This window comes from Canis aureus, chromosome 10, assembly GCF_053574225.1.
Source record: "Canis aureus isolate CA01 chromosome 10, VMU_Caureus_v.1.0, whole genome shotgun sequence".
Lineage (NCBI taxonomy): Eukaryota > Metazoa > Chordata > Mammalia > Carnivora > Canidae > Canis > Canis aureus.
The window spans coordinates 61104257-61126241 of NC_135620.1; the positions used below are offsets into that span (position 1 = coordinate 61104257).

Here is a 21985-nt window from a genome sequence, read left to right on the forward strand (position 1 = left end):
TCACTATACCCTATCACTAAATACTTTCATAAATGTTATATAACAACATAAATGTATGATCATATCTTCCAAAATACATGTGAAACAATTTTCATGACAAAATAATTAAAAATAGTTTAAAAATTAGAGGTAAAATAAATGTTCATCAATTTTGGTGTATATAAATAATATTATATACATATGTTATAATTATATATACAGAGAAATTATGAACAAATTGCAAATACATCCAACTATGTAGATCAATATAAAAGTATGTTATATTGAAAGAAGCCATATATGAAAATACATATTATATACTAATATGGGTTTCAAAAATAGACATAATTAATAGTATAATAGTTATAACAGTTTTAATAATAGTGATCACCTTTGGGGTGGGTATAAAGGTAAACAAATTGAATAGATCATAGGTCACTAGTTCAAACAGATTGTAACAGATAATTCTTTTTTTTTTTTAGATTTTTTATTTATTTATTCACAGAGACACAGAGAGAATGAGAGGTAGAGACACAGGCAGAGGTAGAAGCAGGCTCCATGCAGAGAGCCCGACGTGGGACTCGATCCAGGGTCTCCAGGATCACGCACTGGGCTGCATGCGGCACTAAACCGCTGTGCCACTGGGGCTGCCCTGTAACAGATAATTCTTTAAAAGTTTGTTCATTTTATATTTATTATGCTTATCACTTAAGATTTGTTACATTTAAAAGTAATAAAAGCTCAAAACTTTAGATTTTTATACAATTTCATGATTAATTTTTACAATAATGATGCAAACTACTAAAGTATACAAAATAGTTTAGATTATATTTAATACATTTATTTTTATACTTATATATTCTTGTTAGGTGTCAAATATTTTAAACAACAGAATTAAATAATTTGATGATACATGTATAGATACATAAATAGCTTAATATTATACAAATCTTATATGTATATATGCACATAAATATGTGAATCTTTGAAACAATCACATGCTTGAAAATCTATTTTAGTTATATAAGTACATTGATTTTATGGGAAAAATTACCATACTTTTAAATTGGTAATAGATTATAAAATCTTAGGAAATAACTGAAATTCAAGGACCAACTGTTCCTATTTTATGCTGTGTTATTTTAAGAAATAAATGAGTTAATATACACAAATTATTTCATGACCTGTGAAATACTTAAAATATATTCTATACATTATACTTTTATCTTTTCATTTCACAAATATATAGTTCCTAATTATAATATTTGAAGACACGCTTTTTAAAAGGAATGGTCTTTTAATAAAAACAACAAAATGCTTGTATGTATTAGTGCTGCTGAATAGACATTGTCACAATCTTAGGACATGAAAAATACATATGAAGTTGATATATTTCTCATAAGCCTCAAAGTAAGGTTTTAGTCTAATTTTGGCTTTATGGTAGGCAAGAACTGAAGAATGACCCCCAACAACCTTCCCTTTGAGAATAGATGGGTTGTGAATATGAGTATAACTATATTGTATTATGGCTACAATATATCCATATATATAATATATATATACATATATATATATATATATATAATATATATATATAATCATCCCCATGGTTATGCTATTTTATGAGGTACAGGTGGCCTTAAAATGGAGAATATCTACATGGGCCTAATCTATCCAGCTGAGTTTTTTTGGAAGACAAAATTTGCTCTATCTGGTGACAGGGGAGGAAGGCAGAAAAAGAACACAGATGTGAACTATGAGAAGGACTTGAAACATTCCTGGATTGACGATGGAAGGTGTCATGTCAGAAGGAATGTCAGCAGCTTCTAGGAGCCACAAGGAACTGAGTTCTACCAACCAGAATGTCACTTGGAAATAGATTATTTCTCAGGGCCTACAGGTGAGAGAATAGTCAACAAATTGACTTCAGCCTATGAGACACTGAGCAGAGGAATCAATTGAACTTGCCTGGGATTACTGAACTGCAGAATTATGAGATTATAAATGTGTTTTGTTTTATAACTCTAAGTTTGTGGTAATTTGTTATATAGCAATAGAAAACTAACACAAGCTTATTATAAAAAGATCATTAGCTGAGATCCTAGTAGATCACACACATTTAGTTAAGAATGACAATGAGAGATTAACACAAGAAATCATGGTGTAGAAGGCAAGCATAGCTGGGTGTCTAGTCATGATTTGGATCTTACTACATACTGATAGGGGGAATGCATTGGGTACATATATTTTTATAAACAAGGTACATATAAAATCTTAAACAAAATATTGTGGATTTAGAAATCATACATTGTTTGCTAAGTCATCACTTGGCAGGAAAACATCAGCATTAATAGTGTTAAGTTAGTGGATAATGAAGCAAATCAGAGAAACCCAAATTACTAAATCACCTTAAGGAAACCTCCTACCCAACTACTCTAGAACTTACCATGGTCTGAGACATGAGTTAGAAATTTTCACTGTTTAAATGGGAAGGAACAATAAACTTTCACTGAGTTAAAACCACTGAGATTTTAGTAGTTGATCTCCTGCAGTAGCTGAAATTTAATGAAACTATTCCTTAAGAGAAAAAAAATCAGCTGAAATTCCCTAAAAGGAGCTAGATAATGGCAATGTGTTCAAATATTACTCGATATAGTTATTTTCATTCATCTGTTAGTGGCTTGGAGTGCTGGGTGTAGTAAAAATTATCCAACTCCGATCTATCAGTAAGTCGACAATTTTAATAAGCTCTAGCCTTCTGTAAAATTTGGTATCTTATGAGAAACACATGTGCTTAAAATGGGAAAAGGTAAAGGCACAAAATTAAGCAAAGGATTTAACAAAAGACACATGACTATCATAGGTGCTTAGATTTATCCTTTTCTTATATCAGTCAATAAATTATAAGTACATGAAAAATTCAGACAAGATTTTTATTAAGATGAAAAACCAACTGATTATTTTTAAGCCACCTGTTTTATTTTGTCAGGAATAATGAATGAAAGAAAACACAAATCTTAGACTGAATATTAGAGAATGTGACATACAAGTAAAATTGATTCCTCTTGTTTTCCCCTTTAACTGCCAGTGTGCATGACCTCTTTATGATGTCATCTCTCAACATCACTAATTTGAACTTACAGTGCCTGAGTCCTGGCAAATCAGAGGTGGGGGAAATGTCTGTACCACGATTGTAAGTCCTCTGGTCAAATTGTATGTTTTAAAATAGCTGAAATGTTACAGTTAGCTTTCTATTCAACCTCTTTAGTGTAAAGAGATGTTTGTTATTTAGTATTTGTTATAAGCAAGAGAGTTTGTGTTTAGCAGACACATACATTCTCATAGATTGTTTTGATCTAAGACTTAACTAGTTCATTCACTTCAGTAAAATAAATACTTAGCTTTGGATAAGTCTTTATCAATGTGATTCTTACTTCATTTATCTTTATCATACTGTATTTTCTAATACACAGAATCAAATAATTCATGGTTCTCATTCAGACAAATACCACCTCCTTAGAAGCCATCTGGAAATTGATGGGAATTTTTTTTTTTTTTTTTTTTTTGTAAATGTCACAGTGACTGAGGAGTCTACTGACCTTGAGAGGGTGTGGGTCAGGGCACTAAACCTCTGGCAATAATTTCTTCTTAAGAAATACTGAGTATGCAAAAGTACTTTGCAATGTAAAGCAGATTATCCAGACAAAGGAAGTTGGATGATAGTGGTTTCCTTATGCTTAATTCATGTCATGTTAAAATGAGGTAGAGAAAGAAGATCTTCAATTACATAAGCCTTTTTACCATGTAGGTTTAGAATGAAGATGAAGGCACAGAACTGTGAAATAGAAAGGAAAGTGTAACTGGATTTTCTTGGCAGTACTTTTAAAGGAAAGATAAAACACAAATCTCAAAAATAAACAAAATGGGCTTTAATTGGCACTGGTGCCTACTTCATTAAAATGCAATCAGTACTTTAAGGGACAATCATCAGTAAAAGGATTCAATGTATTTGTAATGATTAAAGGCTGAGAGACTTCCTGATGATTACAAAACAATCTGTACTCTGGCACATAGCAGGACAGAATTACACTATATGCTAATTACTTAAAAATGTTTAAGCACAATAAAATATTGATGACATTACTATTATGAGCATTGCATGGCTTTCAGAGAACTTTACTAAAAACTTATTTTTGGTTTTATGACTATTACTTTACATTGTTTTCTGGTAAAATCCTAAAACTCTCATGTTATCATAGAAAGAAACTGTTTAAATTCATTATCAAATGGCCTCAAGGATACACAAAAATTTAATGACAAATTCTTATACTTATTTAGATTCAAGTGGCAACTTCCAGGTCACTTAATAGAGAAGTTGAGATGCAAAAAACAATTTCCTACTTTGTTTTCCCTCTGAATTCTATGACAGGACCTTAATTTTAGACTTAAGTTTCTGTGTCATGGCTATCAACTTCTACTTGATAAATTTTCCTCTTTGAGTTCAGTTTTCCACCTCCCCACTTACTCTTCTTTAAAACCCTTTCACCCAAATCTCAAAAACTCCATTTAAGTGTTTCACTTTAAGAGGTGAAATACTTCTTGCCTTTTCCTCCAACACAGGTTGTCAGTCAACTTAATCCTTCCATTTCTAATAGTGAATGGGTAGATCTAAGGTCTCTGAAGGAAGTGGGAGAGTTATTTACAAACATAGGGCTATCTAAAAATCTAAACTATTGAAACTTCCTGTGTTAGCCTCTGGATCTCATATCCATTGTACATTTTTATTTTTTGGGGCCCCTGAGTAGCATTAACAAGGTCCTCTCTTACTACCTTGCCTAGGAAACCTTGATATAGAATAAAGTTTCTGAACCTTAACACTATTGACCTTTTAAGGAAGAATAACTCCTTACTGGAGTTGAGGACAGGGAGGGCCTCTGCTTTGTTAGTTGTCAGCAGAATCTCTGGTCTCTACCCACTAGATGCCACTGTCAGCACGTGCATGTGCGTACACCTTCACCACCACCCTCAGACACAGACCCACAATTGTGATAAAAGTATCTTAGATAATGCAAATGTCTACAGGGGGAAGGGATTCTTAATAAACCCAGGTTGAGAAACACTGCTCTAGAATATGTTAGAAAAAGACAGCAAATCTCACCATTCTACACATAGAGCCATCCCTCACCAAGACAATGACCATGTGGCAGTTGACGTTTGCCTTAAAAAAGAGAGACCTCTATAGCAAATACAGGAGTGGCTCAGGCCCCATTCAGCCCCTGGAAAATTTTCTGCCACGTGCTTTGTGACCTTATTGGCCATTTATCTGATGCAGAATCCAAAAAGCCAAAACCACGTGACAGGATATCGTGTGGCACTGACATATATGATTGCAGCCATTTTACCATTAAAATCAAACTTCATTGTGGAATGTTGACTATCTTTCCTCTATAAGCCAGAAACAAGGCAAAGATGTTCATTATTTCTATTCAACCTTGTAATCCAGACCCTATTTTGTTCCATAAGGCAATAAAACATTAAGATGGAACAGGAAGAAGTAAAATTATCTTTATTCACAGAGGACATGATTGAGTGGATTATCCAGTAACACCTACAAAAAGATTTTTTTAGAGCTATTAAAGGAATGTAATAAGAATATATTATATACAGGTTCTAATTATATAAATTATATTTCTATAACTGGAAAAATTAGAAAATATAAATTTAAGAAAACAATACAATTTGCAATAACATAAAAAACTGTTTAGAGACAAGTTTATTGAAATATACACAGGACATATATAAGAAAACTAAACACTTTCCTCAGGGAATTTTTTAAAATTTTTTTTCCTCAGGGAATTTTTTGAGGAAGGTATAAATATATAAAATATATTATATATAATAAATATATTGTATTATATTATAAATAAGTGACATATAAATAATATATAAGTTTATTTATATATAATATATGTTATATAATACATATATAAATATATATATAAACATACATACACATAAACTGCTATTTTTACTATATATAGTCAATATATATCCTCTGATTCAAAGATATCCTTTATACCCTTTTTACCTACTAGAACAGCTAAAATTAAAGATTAATGACACCAACAGTCAGCAACACTGTAGGGCATCTGACATGTTCAGCACTGGTAGTGGGTGTAAAATGGTACAACCACTTGGAATGCCACTTGATGTTTTAAAAATAAAGTTAAACACACCCATATTATATGTATGATTTAGTACTTCCACCATAGCTTACCCAAGTTCGCAAAAATACTTAGACAAAATGTGTATAGCAGCTTTATTCACAATAAGCCAAACTAAAATAACTCAAATGTTCATACACAGGAGGATGGAAAAACTCAGTGTATTCTATTGCTGTAATGGAATACTGCTCTGCAACCTAAAGGAATGGACTATTCATATACGCAACATGGATGAATAAAAAAATTATACTGAAAAGACCCAGAAACACAAAAGCATTTACTGTATGATGTAATTTCTATGAATCTCAAACATAGGCAAGGCTGTCCATGGTAATTTAACAGGCTTTGTGGGGGAGGGCCAGAGTGGATTGACTGGAAACTGGTACAATGTAACTTAATGGTGTGGTTGAAAATTCCTGTGTTTCTCAAGGTTGGTTAGGCCACGGTTAGTGACAAATAAATTTAGTTCTCTTTCATTTTCACTGGGAAAAGTTTATAGGACTCCAAAATAGCCATGATCTGAATACTCTAGTTCTCACTCCCTATGTAAATTTACATGTCATAAGCAATTCAATACATTTAACTTTTTGGGAATAGATGGCATTTTCCATTCTTTCACCTAAATCTGTTTCTGCTGGTGATAGCACCTCTCCCTTTACCTTTCCCAGACAGTCAAGAAATTTTCTAGACCAGGATATATTTAGATTCAATTTTCGAAGTTTCTCATTAATGACAACAGCAAACATGTCAGCATGTTTTATTATTTTCTATTTTGAAAATATTGTCTAATTTAATTATCTAAAAAGAAAAAAACTGCAACAAGTCAAAAAGGTTGTTCATTCTTAATATAACTAGTTTTTTAATTAAGGCCTCTGGATATTGATGGGTATAGATGTAGAAATATAGATATAGATAGATATAGATATAGATGATATAGATATAGATAGATATAGATAGATGATATAGATATAGATAGATATAGATGATATAGATATAGATAGATATAGATAGATGATATAGATATAGATAGATATAGATAGATATAGATATAGATATAGATAGATGCAAACATAACAACTAACCCTTCATCTCAACCAAGGTAAAATGGAAAACATGCCACAGAGTCTGCCTTCACTGCAGGTGCAGTGCCAAATATCCAATCATTTCAAAATCAATTTCAATATATCTGAGCATTTTTTTCTTTGATCTCAGGATTCCTTTTCATTCTTTAAAATTTTTTTTATTTGAGTATAGTTGACACCCAATGTTACACTAGTTTCAGGTGTACAACATAATGATTGAACAAGTTTATACATTATGCTTTGCCCCCAATAAGTGTAGCTGCCATCTGCCACAATACAATGGTATAACAGTATCACTGACTATATTTCCTATGCTGTGCCTTTTTTCTGTGATTTATTTATTCCATAACTGGAAATCTGTGTGTCCAATTTCCCTTCTCCCACTTAGTTCATCCTGGCAATCCTCCTCCACTCTGACAGCATCAGTTTGTTCTCTGTATTTATAGGTCTGATTCTGCATTTTGTTTTAGATTCCATATTGTGTGAGCTTTAAGAAGGTGCACGTTGTTAGCACGTGGAATGTCATGAATTCATGACTAAGAAAGGGAGACAGGTTTACGTTTTCCTAAATAAAAAGTTGAGATCCTAATGTAGGAGGTATGGAGACTTTATTTTTTCGGACAAAAATTTATTTTTATATTACCTCTGAAAAAGGTTTTTTCTTTTAAAGGAGTAAACTTTTAACTGCATTTGTGGATTTTTTTTCCTTCTTAGTCTGAAAAATTTTAAACTTAGTACAAAATACACCTGCCCTTAACTGTAACAGAATACTTAACAGAATACTCTTGCCCTTAACTATATCTCTGGTACATTTTAAAATGTATAATAAATTCAAAGGATAAGGACTCTCAGTAATGTGGTATCTCCTTCAGTTTCATTTGAAATGGAGTAAGTATTGTCTGGAGACATTTTATCCATCTGAGGAAGATGCCTTCTGTTCCTAGTTTTCTGAGAGTTTTGAATTATGAATCAATGTTAATTTTTCAAAAGTTCTTCTGCATATCTTGACATGATTAGATGAATTTTGTTATTTTAAGTGATTACATAGATTGATTGACATATGTTAAACTAATCTTACACTCTAGGAAGTAAATCTCAATGACCATGATGCCTCTGCCATTCTATATATTGTTCAGTAAGATTAGTTGGCAAGTTGTTAAGGAATTTTTGTGTCTGTGTTAATGCAAAGTATTGGTCTATAATACTCATTTCTGGTATTGTCTTTAAGAAGTTTTGGCGTCAGGGTTATTTATATTGGTCTCAAATATGAGTTGAAACATCTTTCCTCTTTCTCTTCTTTCTGAAAAATCTGTGTAGTTAGTATTTTTCCTATTTTTTAGTAAAACACTCCGAGTCTGCACTCTTCTTTATGAGAAGGTTTTTGATAATGGATTCATTTTATTTAATTACTATGAGACTAATCACATATTTATTAATCATGTGTCTGTTTTGCTAAATTAGTTTAACAAGGAGCTCACCTATTTCACTTAAGTTGCTGAATTTATTGCCATAAAATTCTTATTAATATTCCCCATTATCCTTTAACATCTATGTAATTTTAACATTTGCATCAACCCTAATATTGGTAATCTGTATTTTCTCTTATCAGTTTTTCTAGGAGTTAATCAATTTTAATAATCTTTTCAAAAAACAAAATTTTGGATTTTTTTGCCCTAATTTTGTTTTCGCTTTGATTCCTTCTTAAAGCTTTATTAATTATTCTAACTTTGAGTTTACTTTGATATTTCCCTAATTTTATAGGAAGGATTTAAAACGCTGTTTTAAACTTTTTTCTAATATAAAACATTAAAGCTTAAATTCTCCTCTATGACCTCTCCCCAGTATTCTATAATTTTTGATACTGTTATTGTTTATTTGCTTCTTTTTTATAAGTGTGAATTGTGATTTCTGTTTGACCATTGGTTATTTAGTAAGAACTACTAAAAAATACTTGTGTATTTTCTATATAATTTTGTTTTTGGTTTCTAATTCAGTTGCTTGGTGATTAAATAATATGCCCTAGAGATTATACCAGGAAGTAATGGATCATGTCTACGTGTAATTTTTTTAAATCTCAAATTTAATAATATTGTTTCATGAACCTGAAATAGTTCCTCTTTCAGAATATTTAAAACAGAGATGTTCATAACCAGGGTAGAACATCAAAATTTCTTCAGGGGTGTATAAATGTACATTAGCTAGATGCAAACCTAGAGATTCAGGTATGGTGGGGCAGGTAATTTTAATGCAAGTCCTCAGTTAAAAACAGCAACAACAATAACAATAACAATGTTATGTGGATGGAGCTAGAGAGTAATATGTGAAGTGAAATGAGTCAGTCAGGAAAAGACAAATACCTCATGATTTCCCTCATATGTGGAATTTAAGAACCAAAACAAACAATTGAAGGTAAAAGAGAGAGCGAGAGAGAAAGAGAGGCAAACCAAGCAACAGATTCTTAACTACAGAGAACAAACTGATGGTTACCAGAAGAGAGGTGGGTGGAGGGATAGGTTAAACTGGTGATGGGGATTAAGGAGGGCACTTGTGATGATCATCACCACATAGGGAAGTGTGGAATCACTATATTCTACATATGAAACTAACAATATATTGTATGTTCACTAACTGGCATTTAGATAAAAAAAAAATTAAAAACCACTACCAGACACCTTTTTGATCAATATATCCTAAATTTTATTCAATTAAAATCATTTAATTTTTAAAAGAGATTTATTTATTTATTTGAGAGAAAGAGCACGCCAGCAGGGGAAGGGGCAAAGGGAGAGGGAGACAGACTCCCTGGCTCAATGCCAGGACCCCAACATCATGACCCCAACTGAAATCAAAAGCCAGATGCTCAACCAATTGAGGCACCCAGGCACCCCTATTTATTTTTTTTAATTTATTTGATGGGAGGGCAGGCCAGAGGGAGAAGAAGAGAGTCCTAAGCAGATTCTCCACGAGTGTGGAGCCCAACGTGGAACTTGATCCCATGGTGCTGAGATCATGACCTCAGCTGAAACCAAGAGTTAGAGGCCTAACCAACTGTGCCTCCCAGTTCACCAAAATCATTAAAATTTTTATAGTTACAGAAATGTGCTAAGTTTTGTGCTTGGAAATAGAACCTAAATAAAGATATCAGATTTTTATTTTAATGTACTTTATTCCTCATTTTTTTTTCATTGAGTATAGCTGACATATAGTTACACTAATTCCAAGTGTACAACATAGGGGTTAGACTTCTCTAAATATTATGTTATGCTGATCATAAGTGTAGCTACCATTTGTCATCATACAACACTATTACAGTATACAGTATCATTGCCTATATTACCTGTGCTGTGCCTTTTATTCTCATACCTTAGTCATTCTATAAGTGGAAGCCTGTATCTTCCACTTCCTTTCACCCAATTTGCACCTCCTCCCAAGCAATCATCAGTTTTATTTATGGATCTACTTCTGCTTTTTGTTTGTTTATTCACTTGGGGTTTTTTGTTTGTTTTAGATTCTACAATGTAATTTTTTTCTTAATATTTATGTAATGACAAAATAAGTAAAATACTATATGAGCATGTGTGTGTAAGCCCAAACTCATATGTGACAATGGCTATATTTCTGTAATGTAATAGGATGTTGTAAAATAAGATTTCTCTATCAGACCTTAATATATGCCTCCATTAAAAATAAATAAAACGGTATTATAAAATTCCTCTTTGTGGGAATAAACATGTTCACATCGCACTAAAGCAAATGGAAACTTTCAAATGAAAAATATCTGGGGCACCTGGCTGACTCAGTTAAGCAATTGCCTTTGGCTCAGGTCATGATCCCAGAGTCCTAGGATCCAGCCCCACATCAGGATCTCTGCTCAGTGGGGAGCTTACTTCTCCTTTTCCCTCTGCCTGCCACTCTGCCTACTTGTGCTCTCTCTCTCTCTGTCAAATAAATATAATCTTTAAAAAAAAATGAAAAATGCTTTACAACAACGTAGTTTTATTTCTCAGGTGTTCCTGAAGAACATATATTTTTTAAAAATTAAAATCCATATCAATGCTTATGGTACACACTGACACATTCACAGACATACAAGTATGCCACTAAATGATTTGGATTTGCTTAAGTTTAAGAATATTTTGTGGATCTGATTTTGCTTAAGCAGTGTTTTTAAAGTGATGTCTTTGCTGAAATTCAATTGCAAGAGAATTTGGAATATGAGATAGAGAAAAATAATTCACCCATGAATTCACAATTTTTTTAAAAGGTCTACACTTCAGAAATGGCAATTTGGTAATTTTTAAAATGTTTTTATCTACTTTGTCTTAATTATATTGAAGTTTGTGCTAAAAACACACATTTACTCATCTATTATTTTTTTAGGATGATGTAATCTTACATAATAGTAGAGAACTGAGAATACAAAATATTTCTGTAGTTGGTAATGGCAAATGCTTACACATAACAATAATCATTAAATACAGTGAATTTATGTAAATTAATTAAAACTTTTCCCTCTTATTTTAATAGCCAAAAAATAAACTTTGGAACATATGATAATTACATTCCAGGTAAGAAAGTATTAATATTTATTTCTCAAACATGATTGATTTTAGGATTATAATTACTTTTAAGGATAACTGATTATTATCCTCTATTCAAAGTGATAAAGCAGTAGATCTTATGGAATATTATTAAAAATCAGCTTTCTCATGGACCCTTAGGAAACACTTTCTAAATATATTTTGTTCTTGAATCCAACAAAGTTTAAGCAAATATGTTCAGCAACATAAAGGTGTTGTCATGTTAGAAATCAAACAATCAGATCATCTTACACTTGAAAAGTAGTGTAGAAACTGGATGAACAATTCATTCATGTCTGCAATGACTTCAAGTACATTCATGATAAACTATAGTCCTCTTATAGTTGGCCAAAAATTCACCAATCTGATGTTGAAGGAACTCACGTATTGGACAATTTACTTCATATATTGAGTTTAAATATGCCTTTAATTCTGTATATTTTCTCATTGTTCCTGTTTTCAGGAGACTCACAGGAAAGTATATTTTCTCTTACAAGAAGTAGTACTTCGATACTGCACATATTTAAAGGAAGTGAAAATCTCTCTCTCATTGGTCTATGCTAAATATCTTTAAACATTTCTCTTATAGTTTCCAGGTAACTTGTTCCTCACAGTTACAATTCTTATTTGCAGTTTTCTATATTAATATGTCACTTACTACAACAATGCAATTCTTATGTGTATAACATTGACTCTTATAGCTTGGAAAATGATTACTAACCAAAGGAATCTTATTCATTAGCATTCAGATACAATCATATATTTACTGACTATTTTATAACAGGTACTGTCTATACTAATACTAAGTACTTTAGAGGCTACAAAATTAGCTATCATATTTTTTCATCTCAAAAGAATTGTATTCTAACCAAAGGAATCTAAAGCAAAAATATAGACTAGAAGGGAAAGATTAAAAGAAAGCAGTAAAGATATTTCTTTGCATTTATATTACAGACTATATTAGTTTCACAATGACTATGTAGTTTTCTATAAAACTGATCAAATAGAAAAAAATTATTTTCATATGTTGATAGCAGAGAATTTAAAACCTAACTAAATAAATAAAGCCACAATTTGTATCATTTGTTCAGTCATGAAATCTATTATCATACTGCCATTTTAGAGCTGATGAAATACTATTTACTCTAAAACATTTAATGTTTTCTGATTTTAGTCAGTGAATTAAGCAAAAAATCATGGAATCAGCAACACTTTGCCCTGAGATTTCCCAAACCACCACGGCCAGGAAAAAAAAGGAGATCAAAACCATCCCAACTACGAGACAATACAGTTTTCGTGAGTATTGGAAAGATCATATCATTTTACTAGTGCTAAGCTTGTGAAATCATGTATAGTTATATGTGTTACAGATCAGCGCTGACCAATGGGATTTCTGTGATGATGGAAATATTTTATGTCTTTGCATTCCAATGTGGCTATTGAACACTTAATATGAGGCTAGTGCAACTGAGGAATTGAATTTTACATCTCAATTCAATTTAATTCAGTTCACTTGTGGCTTTTAAATACCATATTGGACAGCACAGTTAAAGGTAATTCAAATTCTACACTTGAAGAAAGTAGATACATTTTATTTGCATTTCACTGTATAAACACTGCCCCTTATTTCATATTAATTATTTATTTAGTAGCCCCACGTTATAGAAAATATGTGTTCAAGAAGCACAAAAATCTGGAGATCCTAATACTACAATTAGTATTAACATTCAGAAAATGTTCCCCAGCTGGAAAAAAAAATCACTCATTATAATCATGTGGTTATATTATACTTTGATGAAGTTTTAATTCTTTCTCATTTTCTGTAGTATAGCATTCAGGATTCTGAATATTAGAAGATAAGTATTTCTCAATGTTTCCTAGAGTCATCAAGGGATATGAAATGTTTAAAAAAAGTTTCACAAGATAAATTTATCATCAACTCTTATTTATTTTAGGGAGCGTTTCCATTCAGTAGTGGTCCTAGCTTATTCTGTTATCTCACAATCTTTGCTTTTCCCTTCTTTATTCAATTTATTTTCTCCATTGTTTGTTAACATTACTTCCTAAGTTTGCTGCTTCTGCAATTAAGATTTTTTTTCTTTTTTTTTAATTTTATTTTTTTTAATTTTTAATTTTTAATTTTTTTTAATTTATTTTTTATTGGTGTTCAATTTACTAACATACAGAATAACCCCCAGTGCCCGTCACTCCCACCCCCCGCCCTCCTCCCCTTCCACCACCCCTAGTTCGTTTCCCAGAGTTAGCAGTCTTTACGTTCTGTCTCCCTTTCTGATATTTCCCACACATTTCTTCCCCCTTCCCTTATATTCCCTTTCACTATTATTTATATTCCCCAAATGAATGAGAACATATAATGTTTGTCCTTCTCCGACTGGCTTACTTCACGCAATTAAGATTTTTGTAAATACTTGGTTAGGAGTTGAAAACAAAATGTACCATTCTGCACAATTTTATGTGCATTGAATGTTACAGCTTTATTATCGTAGTTTTCTATCTGATGATACTCAATTTATATCTTGCTAAGCAGGAGTTTCATGTTTTTACTTTTTACTATGCATAGTATTCCAAATTCCAGAGACCCTGAATCTGATAACAGAGACCAGGATATGCCTAAACATAAAACTATTACATATTAGAAAATGATTATTTTCTGATTTAGCGTAGGAATAAAAAGTGGGCAAGATATTCTAATACTACTTGAGAACACTGAGCGGGGGTGGGGTGGGGAGGCCTCTCTTGATTGTGAAGAGAGATTCTGATGTCATTAGTCAGTGGAGGTCTCTACCCATTTTTTTTTCTCTACCCATTTTAACATAATATATTGAGGGAATTTTGAAAATCCTCTAAATTGAAATAAGGCCCACAATAAGACATGACTACCCATTAGTCCAAAAAAGAATGAAATTGGAAAAGCAGAATACACTATGACATCTACACTTTATCCACTATTTATCAAAATCTAAAATCCTTTAATGGTCGAAGTTAAAATGTATTTGGTATGTGGTAATAAAAGCTGTGTAATTCACATACAGGTTGTTAATGATTATTATTCTAACCAATATTCTAGGTATATGATGCAGATAAATTAAAAGAAGCTTCTAAACGACCATTATGGATGCATAGTTCTTTAATGAGAATTTCTGAGAGGCCATCTGATTATTTAGCTGCCAGGAGTCAGCCTCCATGTAAATCATATAAATGGAAGAAAGATGCTAAAGTAGCAGATGTAGAAAAACCTACATCTCCAATAGCAGGTAAGAAAGATAAAGAAGACAAGCAAGCACACAAGGACAAATTAGAATCAGAAACAGAATCCACAGTTTTAAAGGAGCCAAAAATTACTAAGACAAAGCCAATGAAAGATAGGGATATAGAAAAAGGAACTAAAGGTGAAAAGGATGTTGCAAAAACAGATGCCAAAAAAGAAAAAAAAGATTTAAAAAAGGGCAAGGAGTCAGCTACAGAATCTGAAGATGAAAAGAAAGGTCCCAAGAAAGAGAGGAAAGCTTCAAAGAAGGGCAAGGAATCAGGTACAGAATCTGAAGATGAAAAGAAAGGTCCCAAGAAAGAGAAGAAAGCTCCAAAGAAGGGCAAGGAGTCTGCTACAGAATCTGAAGATGAAAAGAAAGGTCCCAAGAAAGAGAGGAAAGCTTCAAAGAAGGGCAAAGAGTCTGCTACAGAATCTGAAGATGAAAAGAAAGGTCCCAAGAAAGAGAAGAAAGCTTCAAAGAAGGGCAAGGAGTCTGCTACAGAATCTGAAGATGAAAAGAAAGGTACGAAGAAAGATGCCAAGAAAGAGAAGAAAGGTTCAAAGAAGAGCAAGGAGTCCGCTACAGAATCTGAGGATGAAAAGAAAGATGCCAAGAAAGAGAAGAAAGGTTCAAAGAAGAGCAAAGGGTCAACTATAGAATCTGAAGATGAAAAGAAAGATGCAAAGATGGATAAGGATGGGAAAAAAGATTCAAAGAAACTAGGAGAGAAAGATGATCAGTCAAAAGACAAGAAGGGTCCCAAGAAAGATACAAAGAAAAAGGGGAGTAAAAAAGATAAGAAAGATGAAAAGAAGGCCAGTGGGACAGATATTGAAACAAAGGATGATGCCAAGAAGGGGGCCAAGAAGGGCTCTAAGAAGGATGGCAAGAAGGATGGCAAGAAAGATACTGACACAGAATCTGCTGATGCAAAGAAAGATGCAAAGAAGAAAGATGCAAAGAAGAAGTAAGCCCTGGATAATAATTCGAAAGCATTTGATAAACAATTTTAGTAGTCTGAAACTGAATATGAGTGACAGGGGGATTCAAAGAATTAATCAAATAATTTTTAAAACGAAGCAAAGAAGAATACAAAGAAAGACTCAGACAAGTATAAAAATGTAAGAAATACGAAAAATTAAGCAATGGTTCATTTAAGGACTTGGAGGATACTTATGCTAAGTTTGGAGATATGAAAGATTCGATGAAAGGTCCCTAGAAAGGTTCAAAGAATAATATTTAATCAGGATGCAGGAGTTAATGACACAATCTGTGGATACCAAAAAAAAAAAAAAAATCAATCAAGACTTCAAAAAAATTCAAGGAGGCAGATGTTCAATCTATGGAATCAAACAGTCTCAAGCTGCATCAACAGATTTAAATAAAGAATCACAGGAGTAACGAGAGGAAGTCAGGAAAATTTAAGGAACTCTACTTTAAAATAAATACAAATACAAACTAAATGTAACATTCTTCAAAAAAGAAAGAAAGAAAGAAAACCTATTATTTCCTTGTGAACCCATACCACCATCTCTGAAGTATAAATAACCACAACCAGGTTGATGGATGTTAAACGTTCCACTTTCAAGCCAAAATAAACATACTTGGTAAGTTAGTTTTGTTTTATTTTAAGTCAAATAGGATTAAACAATGCTTGAGTCAATTTAAAGTTTGAATTGAAGTCTACCATTCTTAGAAAAATCTGTGTAATCTGCTGACTACATTTTTACTGGGATTTGGTAGAATGAAGTAGCATTTACTTTGTGCTTTCTCATTCACAATAACTGGGAAATTTGGTGACAATACTACAATAATGAAGATGTTAAAAGTATTAATGAAAAAGTAGATTTGTCATGAGAGATGAGACTGGTTTATGATACATGATAACTTTAACACTTACCAAGAATTTTTTTTTTCTTCAGGCAGAAAATAGTAGCCAACTTCTCTCCATTTAAGACAGGTGTATATTTAAACAATACATATTAAGGAGATGCCTGATAAATTGCTAATACATATGCAAAATCAAATTAGCTAGAATTCAACAGAGCCTAACAGAGTGAAAGCATCTACATATTATTTAGATGTGAAAACAATTAACTTTGTATCTTTATAACTATATTAAACTCTCTTGTGATCCATAAGTCCTATTAATGTGAAGAAAAATAAAAAGCAACATAAAGCAAAATGCAAAACTCTTCAAATATCCAATTAGTAGCAATTAGATCTTTTAACATCTTTTTCAGATAAACGTTGTTGCAGAACTTGCTAAATGATTTTCTCTCCCTTTATCCCTCCCAATATAAATTCTGGATGCAAAATAAAGCCTTTCCTTGATACTTCTAATTCCACATGCCTTCAAGAACTAGCTTTCTATGAATAATGAGATATAATTGTGTGACCTTCTCTTTAAACATTGGCCCCTGTTTCCCTACACCAACTACTGAACGATTCATGGCCATTTGTAATTTACGTATCCTTGTGGCTCTACCTTGCAGATCTAAATCAGCTGTAATGACAGTCAAATCCTGTCTCACTGTTTTCTCCCTCTTCCAGGAAACTCATTCTTCCTCTTCCTCTGCTTATAGTAAAATTCTATATTCAGACTTTCAAAATTTTCTGGAAATTTTAGCATCTCTCTAAGGATTTAGGGAATCATTTAAAATTTTTTATTCCTCTAAAAAAAAAGCCCTTAGATTATTTTCTAACATGGTATTCAAAAGTCAAGTTTTAGATTAAAATTCAATCATCTCTCTAAGGATTTAGGGAATCATTTAAAATTTTTTATTCCTCTAAAAAAAAAGCCCTTAGATTATTTTCTAACATGGTATTCAAAAGTCAAGTTTTAGATTAAAATTCAATGTATCGTGTAAGAATAATTGAGCTCCTACCTTTACCGTTCTACTGAAATGCATGATGGTTCCCCCAACCCCTTGGAGTTCCAATCCTAGTCCCTCTTTTCTGTCTATATATTCCTCTAAAATTATTCCATTCCATTTCCATGGCTTTATACATCATTATTCTTCTGTTGAATCCTACATTTAAAATCTAGGACTGAATTTTCCACTTAGTTCCAAAATCATGTGTCCAAATATTAGGTTAAACATCTGCTTGACTGTCTTCTAGACATCTCAAAATCACTATGTCCCAAAAAGAACTCAATACCTCTCCACCCAAACCTGTCTTCCCTAGGTTTTCACCAAATCAGTAAATGATACTAGCATCTAACTTGTGACTCAATAAAAAATCCATGGGTCATTCATAATTCTTTTTTTTTCCCACCATGTTTATCTATTATTAAGTCCTGCCTGGCTACCACTAAAATATTTGAATTGGTCTACTTCATTCCATTTCTATCTACGCTAGAAGTCCAATCAGCCATTATATTACACTTAGAAATCTCAAAGCCCCCTAAATGCAGGTAAAGCCACCTACATCGTCTCTCACCACCACCCAACATCCCATTCTCAACACAGAAATCAAGTTTTTCCATTACTCTAAATTTTCTAGTGTACTGATGTCATATGTAGCATAAGCTTTTCTTTTGCACTAGCTTATAAAGCCTTTAATGATCTGGTTTCTGACTACTTACCTGCCTTCATGTGGTAGCAAAATTATCTATCATGCTCTTGTCACACTGGATTTCTTCCTAAATTTAACTTCCTAAATTTTTCTATACAAATCATTACAGATTCAAAGCTTTACGCTTGTTTCCTCTGCTTATAACACAATCCTAGAACCTTGTATTTCTGACTCCAAATTATTTACTCTCAGCTTAAATTTTACCTTTTCTGACCTTCAAAACATACTTTATTTTAGAGCATTTTTAGGCTCACAAGAAAACTGTTGAGAAGGTGCAGAGATTTCCCACTTATCCCCTATAACCAAAAAACGCATAGCTTCCTCCCATTTATCAATATCTGTCACCATAGTAGTATATTTTGTTATAATTGATAAGCTTATGTTGACATATCATCATCACCCAAAACACTTAATTCATATTAGTGTTCACTCCTGGTGGTATTCATTCTGTGGGTTCTTTTAAATGTATCATGATGTATATTAACCATTATAGTATCATACAGAGTAATTTCATTGCCCTAAAAATCCTCTGTGCTTAACTGTTTCATCCTATCCTTCCCTTTTATGTCTGGCAACCACTCTCCAGAGTCATACAGCTGAAATAATGGAATAGATGGCTTTTTAAGGCTGGATTCTTTCATTTAGTTATATGCATTTAATCCTTACATGGCTTGATAGCTCATTTCTCTTTAGCGCTGAATGTTACATTGTCTAGATGTACCACAAATTATTTATCTATTCACCTACCAAAAGACATCTTAGTTGATTCTAAATTTTCACAACTGTGAATAAAGATGCTATAAACATTCATGTGCAGGTTTTTGCAAGGACGTATGTTTTTGACTTATTTGAGAAAATACCATTGAGTGAAATTGCTGGATTGTATGATAACAATGTTTAGTTTTCTGACAATACAAGTCTTTTATGCCTAAAAATTGATAAAAGGGGATCTTATATTAAGTTTTCTTATCATACGAATGATGATAATATATAAAAAGAGTGGAAGAAACTTTTGGAGGATATAGATATATTTATGGTATAGATTGTGGTAATAGTTTCATAGATGTGTATGTGTATACCTATCTCCAAACCATCAAGTCATCAAGTTGCATACATTAAATTTGCACAGCTTTTTGAGTGTCATATAGATATAGATAGAATGCACATTAAAAAGAAATCTCTAAACTGTCTTCTATAATGGCTGTACCATTCTGTATTCCCACTAACAATGAATGAGAGTTCCTATAGCTCCATACCCTCCGAAGCATCTTGTGTTATCATTGTCTTAGATTTTGGTCATTCTAATAGGTATGTAATGGTATCTCACTGTAGTTTTGATTTGCATTTCCCTGATATCATATAATGTGGAGCATTTTTCATTTGCTTATTTGCCAGCTTGACTATCTTCTCTGGTGATGTATCTGTTAAGGTCTTTGGCTTATTTTTTAATCAGGTGGCTTGTTTACCTGATTATTGAATTTTAAAAGTTCTTCATATGTTTTATATAACAATCCTTGGGGGCACCTGGGTGGCTCAGTGGTTGAGTATCTGTCTTTGGCTCATGTCATGATCCCAGGGTCCTGAGATCGAGTGCTGCATCAGGCTCCCCACAGGGAACCTGCTTCTTCCTCTGCTTGTGTCTCTGCCTCTCTCTGAGTCTCTTACGAGTAAGTAAATACAATCCTCCCCCAAAATAATCTTTTATGAGGTATGTATTTTCTAAATATTTTCTCCCTTTTGTTCTCTAAACAGTGTCTTTCACAGAGCAGATTTTTTTTTATTATAATGAAGTTTAGCTAATCAGTTTTTTCTTTCATGGATTGTGCCTTTGGTGTTGTATCTAAAAAAGCCATCACAAACTGACAGTCAGATTTTCTCCTATCTTGTCTTCTAGGAATTTTATAGTTTAGCATTTTACATTAAGTCTGCAGTCCTTTTGATATAGACATATTTCACTGTCCACTCTCATTACTCTCTTCCCTATTACATACCTACTTCTATCCTTTAACATGTTTTATTCTTTTACGTAACACACACAACCACCTGCCTGTGTGTCTCTATCTATCATCTATCTATCTATCTATCTATCTATCTATCTATCTATCTATCTATCATCTATCATCTATCTAATCTATCATCTATCTATCCATCTATTACCATTTCCATCATCATCTAAATCATTTATTGCACATTGCCTATGTCTCCTACAAGAATTGAAAACTCCACTAGGAAAGGAAAATCATGTGACTTATTTATTGCTATACCTTCAGTATACAGAACTATCTCAAGTAGGTAGGATATACTCATTAACTCTAGGTTAGGTAAATGACCACTTACAATTTGGAGTATCTAGTGAAAAGAATGATGTACTTGGGGTGAGCCTTTCCAAAATCCCAAACTGAAACATACCAGTCTCAGTAAAGTCAATCTAAAGTAATCATAAGTATCCTTTCAAAAAACGGAAAGTCCCAAAAAGGGTGATTTTGATGGTTAGTGGCAATTTGGACAGCAGACAGTGTTCTTTATTTTAATGTGATGATATATGGGAAATTTTATGAACTATGTAGTGATTTTATAAACTATGTGTGCAGGGTAGCAGAACTTTTTGGCTTTATTCATTTTAATCCTTGATCAATCACGCTTGCTTGTTTGTTTTTGCAGTGTGACAACTGAACATTGCAACATTTCTAATCATGGAATGAGGATTTATTTATGATCTTTATTAAGGTGAGAACATGGGCTTCTACATGTTACATTGTTTTATTTTCTTTAGAAAACTTATTGTGGATTTTTCTAATTTTTATAATTTATAAGGAGCACTTTTATAATGTCCATACTTGTAATAGCATTTGAAAAATACAGAAATAAACAAAGAAGGCAATTTTCTCTTTTTCCACTCTTACCTCCATTTGACAATGCATATATCTTTTCCAAAACTAACTTTCCCATTGTTTTCTAATTTATTTTAATTGCCTGGCAAATTATTGAGTTGTAAATTTTTTTTATTGAAGAGATTAAATTTGCCTTTCTGTGAGGGAAGAGGGAATAAGAGATGACAAAACTGTCCATTGATCATAAAATATTTTTCTCTCTAAGATGAAATCTCTTCATCTCTAAAAAACACTATTGAAGTAGATGATGTAAATTGAAGCTAGTGGTCCGAAAGAATAGAAAGAGTGACAAATATAAAAATGGATATTTCCTGCACTTTACTATCTTAAAATACTCTCAAGTTGTTTCGTTTTCTGCCAAGAAACAAGAATTAATCT

At 32.3% G+C, this 21985-nt stretch overlaps 2 protein-coding genes across 5 annotated transcripts in view; both read left to right on the top strand.

Moving 5' to 3' along the window:
* The first annotated feature begins 3097 nt into the window (after positions 1 to 3097).
* On the top strand, positions 3098 to 16490 carry CYLC2 (cylicin 2). The gene is made up of 4 exons (XM_077912750.1): positions 3098 to 3172; positions 11813 to 11853; positions 13040 to 13161; positions 14954 to 16490. Exons 1-4 carry the CDS (start codon positions 3156 to 3158, stop codon positions 16106 to 16108), a joined length of 1335 nt encoding a protein of 444 aa, XP_077768876.1. The 5' UTR covers positions 3098 to 3155; the 3' UTR covers positions 16109 to 16490.
* A 113-nt stretch (positions 16491 to 16603) lies between these two features.
* Positions 16604 to 21985, top strand: part of LOC144322564 (uncharacterized) — a 62108-nt gene continuing 56726 nt past the window's right edge. For 3 of the 4 annotated variants that reach the window (XR_013388178.1, XM_077912751.1, XM_077912753.1), the window contains exons 1-2: positions 16604 to 16744; positions 21378 to 21443. Coding sequence is in view for 3 of the 4 variants with exons in the window: in XM_077912751.1 (XP_077768877.1) it covers positions 21429 to 21443 (15 nt within the window). In the remaining variant the exon portion in view is untranslated. Of the gene's footprint in view, positions 16745 to 20292; positions 20384 to 21377; positions 21444 to 21985 lie in introns of all 4 variants that reach the window. The other variant, XM_077912752.1, reaches the window with a different exon arrangement.

Coding starts and splice junctions, on each gene's coding strand:
- CYLC2 (XM_077912750.1), top strand. Junction 11,854..13,039: donor ATATGATAATTACATTCCAG/GTAAGAAAGTAT, acceptor TTCTGATTTTAG/TCAGTGAATTAAGCAAAAAA. Junction 13,162..14,953: donor TACGAGACAATACAGTTTTC/GTGAGTATTGGA, acceptor CCAATATTCTAG/GTATATGATGCAGATAAATT.